The sequence below is a fragment of the Osmerus mordax genome, chromosome 11, assembly GCF_038355195.1.
Source record: "Osmerus mordax isolate fOsmMor3 chromosome 11, fOsmMor3.pri, whole genome shotgun sequence".
In the NCBI taxonomy this organism is placed as follows: Eukaryota; Metazoa; Chordata; class Actinopteri; order Osmeriformes; family Osmeridae; genus Osmerus; species Osmerus mordax.
This window is the reverse complement of record NC_090060.1, coordinates 17,128,322-17,138,440: the sequence shown is the minus strand read 5'-3', so window position 1 is coordinate 17,138,440 and position 10,119 is coordinate 17,128,322. Positions and strand designations below refer to the sequence as shown.

The 10,119-nt window shown below is 45.1% G+C and overlaps 2 protein-coding genes across 2 annotated transcripts; one reads left to right on the top strand and one right to left on the bottom strand.

The window, feature by feature from the left end:
- Nucleotides 1-840: 840 nt before the first annotated feature.
- On the top strand, nucleotides 841-4,330 carry cox7a1 (cytochrome c oxidase subunit 7A1). The gene is made up of 4 exons (XM_067246535.1): nucleotides 841-906; nucleotides 3,564-3,650; nucleotides 3,886-3,970; nucleotides 4,117-4,330. Exons 1-4 carry the CDS (start codon nucleotides 892-894, stop codon nucleotides 4,173-4,175), a joined length of 246 nt encoding a protein of 81 aa, XP_067102636.1. The 5' UTR covers nucleotides 841-891; the 3' UTR covers nucleotides 4,176-4,330.
- Nucleotides 4,331-5,836: 1,506 nt separating this feature from the next.
- chp2 (calcineurin-like EF-hand protein 2) lies at nucleotides 5,837-9,299 on the bottom strand. Its single transcript, XM_067246271.1, is given in 9 exon segments — nucleotides 5,837-5,936; nucleotides 6,428-6,456; nucleotides 6,459-6,549; nucleotides 6,974-7,035; nucleotides 7,291-7,418; nucleotides 8,091-8,171; nucleotides 8,402-8,418; nucleotides 8,420-8,475; nucleotides 9,104-9,299. Coding segments are annotated over 9 exon segments (585 nt in total). The 5' UTR covers nucleotides 9,171-9,299; the 3' UTR covers nucleotides 5,837-5,882.
- Nucleotides 9,300-10,119: the final 820 nt, after the last annotated feature.

Here is a 10,119-nt window from a genome sequence, read left to right as displayed (position 1 = left end):
GCCGAGGTCCTCCTGATCTGCCCATCCCCAGAACACCACAGCACCAGGGATCAGGAAGCTGTACCCATCCCCAGAACACCACAGCACCAGGGATCAGGAAGCTGTACCCATCCCCAGAACACCACAGCACCAGGGATCAGGAAGCTGTACCCATCCCCAGAACACCACAGCACCAGAGATCAGGAAGCTGTACCCATCCCCAGAACACCACAGCACCAGGGATCAGGAAGCTGTACCCATCCCCAGAACACCACAGCACCAGAGATCAGGAAGCTGTACCCATCCCCAGAACACCACAGCACCAAAGATCAGGGCGCATCAGGCGTGAGGTGAGACCAACACATGCTGTGTCCCCTCCTCTTCTTCTCTGTTCCTGACAGGGGCAGGGTGAGTCAGGGTCTAGGGAGGCTATGAGAGGAATTGTGGGCCTGAATCTCGTCCAGTTCATCGTCGACTACCACCCATGTTATTCCTTGATTCCAGCAGACTACACAATGACTTCACATTCCAAGGCGTAAAATATATGTATTTTTAAATACAAGGCTCAAGGCTCCCCCTCCACATTTAAACTCAGCTATCTTTCTGTTTACTTTAAACATTTCACTTTAAATGGGTTTACTTTCTTGGAAAACAAATCCCTCCGCTTCAAAGTAACTTAACATGTCAGTGAATAAACATGCCAATGATTGCAAGTTTTTAATTTATTTTTTATCATTACACACCAGATCCCCATGAGCTGTGCTTTACCGGTCCTTCGCACAGTTTGACCTGGGTTGTGTTCCATAGTTTGGCTCTGGTTCAGAAGCAGAGAAGTGTGTTGATGTGCCCTTGTACAGCTAGACCAGTACACACCAGTAGCAGCAGGCAGCCTTACAGACAGCAACCTCCACCATGAACCACCTTCTGGTAAACACTTTCTCTCTCTCCTTCCCTGCGCTGTTACCTTTCCCTGACGCGTGTTCCTGTCAGAGATAAGACCGATCCTGATTGGAATATCATACTCTGCGGGTGGGATTTGGGATTAAAATGTGGAACAGTGACCGTCCGACCTTTGTACCTGTAGAGAGTGTAGAGAGTGTGCTTCACTTTTAACTGCCTTGTTGTTGTTGAAAGTATAAGATATGTTGGGGGGAGGTATTGGGATCAGAGCTGACTGTAACCAGGCCTGGTGTCGTCTCTCCACCCCGGGTCACGGGTGGCAGGGGGGCAGGGGGGCAGGCTGGCAGGGCTGGAACCCCTCCACCATGGCAAGCTCACGCTGGTCTGTGTCAACGCAAAGTTTAGTGAGAAGAAAACAAAGGAGATCAACTCGCAGATTCCTTCTGTGGGTGTCAGAAATCTGTGTACTGGGACTCGAGCAAAGCTGGATCTTTACTGTGAACTAGTTGAACTACATGACAAGCTTGTTGCTTTACGGCTGTATGAGAGCTTTATGGGAGAGTTGCTGCTAATGCATGTCACCTGTAGTATGAGTAGTGTCTGTCATCGACACCTTTTATTTGTTTTACATGGAAGTCATGTAGTGGGAACGTGGGAAGTCTCTATTTAGCACGTACACATGCTCTCACACACACACACACAGCCACTGGGGGCATCTCAGTCTACAGGGGTGGGCTTTGGTCCTTTACCCTCTATCATTCATTGGCTGATGCCGCAGATTGAGTAGCAGTCATTGGCTGGCAGCAGTGCCAGTCATTTGGCTTAGACACCCGGTTTGACCTTGGATGACTGTGTGGCATAGTCCTCTTAAAGAGATCGTAACAGGGTCCACTTAAGTCAACAAATACGTCAGTGTTTTATTTATATACACTCTTCTGTTTGTTCTAATTTATAAATCCCTCTCTCAGTTGGAGATAAGTTTAAAAACGGTGTATGTTGGAAGTGTCATGTCAAGACAGACGTTTTGAAAACACATGACAGAGCGCTCCCAATGAGCACGATCAGTTCTGGGACCTTGTCTTTCCGCTGTCCTCCAGACACACACATGGGCTACGTGCACACACACACACACAAAAGTGATAACACATATGGACGTGCACACCCATGTGCGTCACAGCAGGATCCCATCCTTGTGCCGATAAAACCAGATGGATACACACAGACCGCCCTCCTGCTGTGAAAGAACATTTTACAGAACTGTAATGTGCCGTGTAGCTAGCCAGCTTTCAGACACACTGGAGCTGTAATGTGCCGTGTAGCTAGCCAGCTTTCAGACACACTGGAGCTGTAATGTGCCGTGTAGCTAGCCAGCTTTCAGACACACTGGAGCCGCCTGGGGGTGTTCTGGCAGACTTCTGGCAGTTTGTAGGAATCGCGCTCTCCTCATGAACCACGGAAAGTGGTTCATGAGGAGAAGCCTGTGGTGCCTTCAGATCCACAGGCTTCTCCTCATGAACCACGGAAAGTGGTTCATGAGGAGAAGCCTGTGGTGCCTTCAGATCCACAGGCTTCTTAACCAAGTTAGCAATTTCTGCAACTAGTATCAGTTAATACTTCAATCTGCCTTGGTAATTTCAGTTCCTGCTGCTAATATAATCAGAATCAGAATCAGAATGGGATTTATTCGCCATGAAAGTTTGCACAGACAAGGAATTTGCTTTGGCAGGAAGGTGCATACAATAAACATATACCTAAAATTTAAATATGTGGACTATCTATACTAAGGGTACATAAACTAGCAGTACTAAGTGGGATTAGAATATAATTAAATATACAATAAAATAAAATATAAGTTGCCGTAAATTACAATATAAAAATACAAAAATACAAATATTACAAAAAATACAAATGTACAAGATACCATTATTGTAATGCAGTGCAAAAAGCAGTGTGTTTTAAGCAAGAAGTCATTAGAGTCAGAGTGGTCCCTTGGCCTTGTTGAAGAGGCCAACAGCGGAAGGGAAGAAACTGTTTTTGTGGCGTGAGGTATTGGTCCTGATGGAACGCAGCCTTCTGCCGGAGGGGAGTGACTGAAACAGGGAGTGTCCAGGGTGGGAGGAGTCGGCCACAATCTTCCTCGCTCGCCTCAGGGTAAAATTTGAGATCTCTCCTTTTTATTCAGTCAAGAAACGGTCTGTATTTACCAGTCAGTGCAAAATAACCACTTCTCAGCTACCAGACAATATCAGTTAATGCATAAATTCCAGCCGCAAAAATCAGTTAATCCTTCAATCTTTGAAGAGGAAAGGTAAGAATCTTAACCATTTGTCTCTTACATTCCCACAATAAGGTCTCATGAACTGTGAAAAATCTGCCCCAAGCTTAAAACAGAGGGATTTAGAAGTAGAGCCGTTTCAGATTTTTGTCTGGGCACAGCTGAACCTAATTAACTCATGCTGGGTTTTTTTCATGGGAAAAGCATTGGGAAAGGTCTAATGGTATTTACCTTGGAAAGTGTCAAAGAGATTGTGTTGGGTCAACACTCTCCAAGCTATGTAAGAGGGTGTGTAATACACAGCGGTCTGTGGGTGGGTCTGTTTCTCATGGGTTTGTGTGTTTCTCATGTGTGTGTTTCTTGTGGGTGTGTGTTTCTCATGGGTTTGTGTGTTTTTCATGGGTTTCAGAAAGTTCCTGGTCTCGCTAGCCGAGCCTTCACCACCACCAGCAGAAACATGAAGAACAAAGTTCCAGAAGCACAGAAGCTCTTTCAAGTGAGATCACACACACACACCTGCACATATACACACATACACCTGCACACGCACTCCTGCACACACACAGCCAGGGTGAGGGAGGCTGTGTGAAATGACAGTGCTGGATGACTGACAGCGTAAGGTCTCAGAGTCTCCTGCATGTTCCGCCCACATTGGTGCAGTCTGACCCTACGACCTTTAGGATCTTGATTTAACCCCCCCCCCCTCTCTTCCTTGGTTTCCATGTCAACAGGAAGACAACGGTCTACCAGTTCACATCAAAGGAGGAACCACTGACGTTCTTCTCTACCGATTAACCATGACCATCACCATCGCAGGTAAGAAACCGGTTGCGAAACCGGTTGTGAGAAGCCGAAAACACATCTATACACCTAACACCTGAAAACAGATCTAAACGTGTCAAAATATTTTCTAACCTCTGTAGCTCTCTGACATGTTGATTGTGTTCTCCTCTCTGCTGCAGGAACAGGCTTCTCTCTCTACTGGCTGCTGGTAGCCTGCCAGCCAAAGGGGAAGGTGTGAGCAGGAAGGAGGAGGATGCTGACTGGGGAGCTAGATCACTGTGCTGCATGCGTCTGTTGTACGAATCAAATTCCATTTCTTCGCAGCCTCCTTCACATGGCGTGAGACATTGTATGTACAGAATAAAGCTCAATGTTGGAGTCTAGATGTTTAAAGGCAAGTTTGGATTCAGGTCATTGTGTGTGTGTGTGTGTAGGCTAGGAATGGAATATAAAAAATTATATCACGATATTGTCAAAATTTTTATGATATTCGATATATATCTCAATATGTTTTTATTTGCATTTAAATAATTAAAAAAACGTATTTTCTTTTTCCCCCATTAGAAAAAAACAATTTAGATAGAACAGCTATTTTTACAAAGTACAAAATGTGTAGTGCAAATTTAAGCAGTTGCCATAACATGGTACTTGCAACTTGAGAAAATGGACCTCACATGGAACAATTCATGCAGAGGTCCTTATGTGACAGGACAAAAAGAGAGCAAAAGAGAGTGCCTGTGCAAGTGCAGTTTTCAGTTTGTGTGTCTGTGTGTGTGTGTGTGTGTGTGTGTGTGTGTGTGTGTGTGTGTGAACACAGAGGAGCCAGATGGTGATCTTAAAATACAAGCAACACAGGGACCAGCAAAAAAAAAAAAAACATTGTCGTCCAAAATTATTGCGATATTATCGCTAATATTCGATATATCGCCCAGCCCTAGTGTAGGCTACTTCTAATACATTTCAGTGTTTCATCTTTGTGGTGCATTCAAAGTTTTTGAAATTCCTGACAAAAATTTGCTTCAATTCAATCAACCTGGAGTACCTTCCACATTGGACTGGTTCTAACTCTGGTTATAAAGGCCTTATCGTCAAGACGCGACAGCGGCACTCTGAAGCCCGTTATTAAGGTTAGGGAGGGTTGACCCTAACCCTCATGTGTCAAGTCCCAGACGACTTTTCGCTGCAGCTTTTCCCGGATATTTTGCGCCGTCCTCCGTAACTTCCCGGAACACGGAGGAGTTGAGTCTAATCAAGCTCCGTCCATCAAGGCATTTACGGCTTCAGACTTCCTCATGTCTGTTCTCTGATCTGGTCTTTGCTGACATCCAGTGGTCAGTCAGAAATGTTACAAAAGTCTTCTGAAACAGTTCCACAGGACACAACATTTTGGCGCCTGAGTAGGGATATGAAAATATAGATCTTTTTTTTATTTTATTAAGTTCATACACGAAAAAAATCGATTAGCTTATACATCAAAAGGCAGAGTAAAATACTGTGTGCACCACAGTACACCATCATCCAGTCATACAATAATACCAAAGTACATGTAAGTACATTAATTACTCATCATAACAAGCATACTGTTTAAGAAGCATGGATTCCTCCTCCCCAATATCAAAACAAAAACGTAGTGTCTAAAGCCTTCAGTTACACACTCTTACACAGTAAAATCTGACGTTTAATACCCATTACTGACACTGACACATTGTCAGCAGCATCTCAGTGTGTTTGGGAGAATGCACACACACACGTACGGGGGGGTACATGAGAGGTCAACACAGTATCATGCTGTGAGAAGCTGATTGGCATCTCTGTTCTGTGAAGACAGGAAATGCAATGTTGGCATCAGGAGAATCTGGTAACCATGGCTACCAGATGAAGCAGGACAGGAAGGGCAGAGCCTAGGAGGCTCTAGGAGCCAATCAGGTGACGCCCTCAAAGGGCATCAACGCAGGAAGCGGATACTCATCTTGTGGTCGATGTTGACTTTCTCCAAAGTCTGTTAGAGATGGAAATTAAAATATAAATATATATATATATTCATAATACACTGTGTAAAAGTGTACATACCGCATATACTGTGTTCAGTAACTGAAAACATTCCTAATTCATGTATACCGTATATACTGTATACACATGCAGATTTATATATTCTGTATACATAAATTACAAATGTATGCAGCTACTGAACACAATTGCAAGCGTGTTGGAGACACAACACACACACACAACACACACACACACAACCCCCCCCACACACACACACACACTACAATCTAACAATGTATCTTTGTGCGTTCAAACAATCCTTCATGTGTGTGTCCTGCTGAACTGTCTACAGACAGACTGCAACACTGATCCAGGACCAGGCCCGTCCACATCCGCTCTGACAGGGTCAGGGGGTAGGACCGATCCCAGGTCAGACTGGGATGTCGGTTAAGCTGTTTAGTGTTCAGTGTCTGGGGCACTGTGGGGGTCTCCCTCTGGTACCTTCCGGAACTCTTCGAAGGAGATGCCTGGTCCTGATCTGTATCCGCCTCCTGGATGGCCCGGTCAGCTACACTCTCCAGCTGCTCCTCCGTCACCTGGCTCTCCAACAGCGCACGCAGCACCTGGCAATCGAACACGGCGGCCAATCACATTACAGAGATGATCAGTTACATTTAGTCATTTAGCAAACGCTCTTATCCAGAGTGACTTAAGTACAGGGACATACTACCCGAGGCAAGTAGGGTGAAGTGCCTTGCCCAAGGACACAACGTCATTTTTGCACCGGCCGGGAATCGAACCAACAACCTTCTGATTAATACCCCGACTCCCTAACCGCTCAGCCATCTGACTCGGGGGGGGGGGGGGTGGGGGGGGGGGGGGGGGGGCTGATTTTAAGACTATAAAAGTAATCTTGGTTTGATATTAGCAGGGGAATAGGTTTATTTCAAACATTGGTGGGACAGCTTTCCTTTAATAACTGAGGCCGTTATACATAATGTTCTGTGACCCTGTGAGGACACCAGGCAGCATGATGTAGCCGCTGACCTGTAGAAGCTCCCTCCTGGAGATCTTGCCATCTTTGTCTTGGTCATACAGCTGGAAGACAACTGAGAGAGGAGGAGAGAGGAAGAGAGGTGGAGAGAGGGAAAAGAGATAGAGAGGAGAAAGAGAGGAGAGAGGGGGAAAAATAGGAGAAAATATCAGAGGAAAGAGACGGTGAGTAAGGAGAGGGGAGGAGGAGAAACAGATATATCTGACTGCTCCCTGACGGTCATCCTGAAACACATCTACTGTGCATGTTCATTGAAGATTATAAAGGTCAGATTATCATGTTATGTGGAGATGAGAGCAGGTGCTGGAACTCACACTTCAGCTGCTGGTTCTGCTGTTGACCAGTTCGGGACCGCCTGCATCTCTGGGTCGCTTCTTCTCAACCGGACGGAAATGGGCCAGGATCTTCACAAAGAGTGGAAGGTCAACTATTTCCTGTCTGTAAACATACCCAGAACAACAGTGTAGCAGACCTTTCTATGTTCAACGGAAAAGTGTTCCTCGGAGTTGCCGTAGGCGTGATGCTGACGTAACCATGACGTGAAGTCAGTGGGGCGGTTCGAATGGCGAGGTCCAGAAGAGCAGTGGAAAATACAAGTTGTGAAAACAGACCGTGTGTGTGTCTTATTGTCCACCCGACATATGAAGTTATCTAAAACGAACCTACAAATAGCTTGGTTACAACAGCATCATCCATCAGCTGTGCACAATCTCAGCTCACAACAACAGCATCATCCATCAGCTGTGCACAATCTCAGCTCACAACAACAGCATCATCCACCAGCTGTGCACAAACTCAGCTCACAACAACAGCATCATCCATCAGCTGTGCACAATCTCAGCTCACAACAACAGCATCATCCATCAGCTGTGCACAATCTCTAGCTCACAACAACAGCATCATCCACCAGCTGTGCACAATCTTAGCTCACAACAACAGCATCATCCACCAGCTGTGCACAAACTCAGCTCACAACAACAGCATCATCCACCAGCTGTGCACAAACTCAGCTCACAAAACGCAAGAACACACAGTCAGAAGTTAGAAAGGAACAGCGTTTATCTACCAGATCAAGTTGTGGTTATCAAGCCGGTAGAAAACGGCCTTTACCCGGGGGAGAAGAAGGCAGCGATGATCCGGTCTCCGATGGGGTTCATCGCCAGCTCTCTGATGTCCCCAAAATCCTGAGGCCTTTCAAGAGGAGAGACAGGAAGAGAGGGAAACATTCTAAAATCATAATCATTTGAATTCAACCTTTCTTTGCAGCCTCTCTGAATTGTATTTCATTTATAAAAAAGGTTGCCATACAAGGATAATAGGCCTACTCATATTAATGATGTTATTAACGTATAACGTATTATTATATAAACGGATATGAATGAAGATATTTTTATATTTTATTTACATTGAGATGAACTTACCGGAGGTGACCTTTTCCCGTCTTTGTCCAGCGCTTCAAAACGGTCATACAGTCGAACAATGTGCGCAGGCGTGACTACAAACACGAGGCGAAACATGCGATTATACCACTCGAACCCTCATCAATAAGTAGGCCTGGGTCACAGAGACTGTACTATGGAGCCCAATCGATAACTAATAAATTACTAATCGACATGTGCTCTGGACCATTAGGTTAGCCTTCTGTTCTAGTTTCGATTTATGCACTTAAACGTGTCAAATACTCAGTCTTATACATGTCTACAAGTATAACTGTTAATATATTAGCGTTAATAATCTACTGATCGGACTAGGGTACCCTGGACTGAAGGCGGTTCTTGCGCGCGTGCCAGGCGCGGCAGAACGCACCTGTCATCCATCAATCTTCTGCGGTTCTGATGACTTGCAAATCCAGGAAGCTATTATCCCCGGATTATTTAAAAAGTATATTGTGCCGCAACATTTTTGATAAACAAACGACCTTGCCCATACACCCTGCTTACTATGATTTGATTTTGAAGGTAGTTCCACAAAGCTGCACCCAAAGTAAGAATTTCCGTTAGACGAGTCGTAGTCTACATCGGGTCTCCCTTTCTACAAATTGCAGAGAAGCTTCCAACAAAATACATATATTAATAAAAATACAGATTTATATGTTGTCCATCAGATTTTGATGGTAAACTTACATCCAGTTTCTTGCATTAATTCCTCGACATTTGGTGATTTTTGACAGGGTGGAGTTGTCGATCCCATTTCAGAGAAAACATCCGTTCATTCGATGTAAAATCGCTTTCTCCTGCACAATCAGATGATCTGTACCCTGGTGTTTTGCTTGTTAGCAACTCCCCAATCGTGGTCAAATTGAATTGCAACTTGCTTAGTTGTGTGTGCAGTTCGAGATAACCCTGTTTTGATGGACGGGGTATCTAACCAATCGCAGCAACAACAGGATCCTCCAACTGACCAATGTGCATGAGAGACACAGAAGCTTCATCAACAGTAATTTATGACAAAATACGTCATGTCATAATTTGGCATAGGCCTATTTACGATAATGTGCAAAAGTTGTTTGAATCTTGGCACGGTATTACATACAGACCAATTCCTCGTGGATGCCGGAATTAGCAACGGCCACTAGATGGCCCCATACAACTCGGTAGTCGGTAGAAACGGGGGGGGGGGTAGTCGGTAGAAAGCAGTGTTGGCCCTGCAGTCCCAGACATCCAGGCACTCCCGGAAGTTCCGGGAGTCTCCCGCATTTTCTCCGGAAATCGGGGATTTAGTATTTAGAGCGAGCGAGAGACAGTCCAATGGTAATTTCTGGTAGAGAAAGTTGCATATCGCGCGTGTATGTGCTGTTCATCATGCGTACGTATTGCGTTCCGGGGGGAACGCAATACGGACGGGGATGTCTGGGACTGCAGGGCCAACACTGCTTTCATCAAACACTTGATGAAAATGAGGCCTTAGTATTTGTAACTGATTTAAGGAACAAACGTTGCCTGACTAAATCGCTATTATGATAGCTGGTCACTCTATTGCTCAGCATCCAGTCCACATCTGCAACTGAAATGTTTGCGATACGTGTTCACTTTATCTTTCCAGGAAGTCATGACATGTAGAAACATTCCTTAGGCCTATGTGCAAACAGCTCTGTTCAGTGGTTTATATTAGAACAGCTGTGATTCCTCCAGTCTACCCG

Coding starts and splice junctions, on each gene's coding strand:
- cox7a1 (XM_067246535.1), top strand. Junction 3,651..3,885: donor AAGCACAGAAGCTCTTTCAA/GTGAGATCACAC, acceptor CCATGTCAACAG/GAAGACAACGGTCTACCAGT. Junction 3,971..4,116: donor CATGACCATCACCATCGCAG/GTAAGAAACCGG, acceptor TCTCTGCTGCAG/GAACAGGCTTCTCTCTCTAC.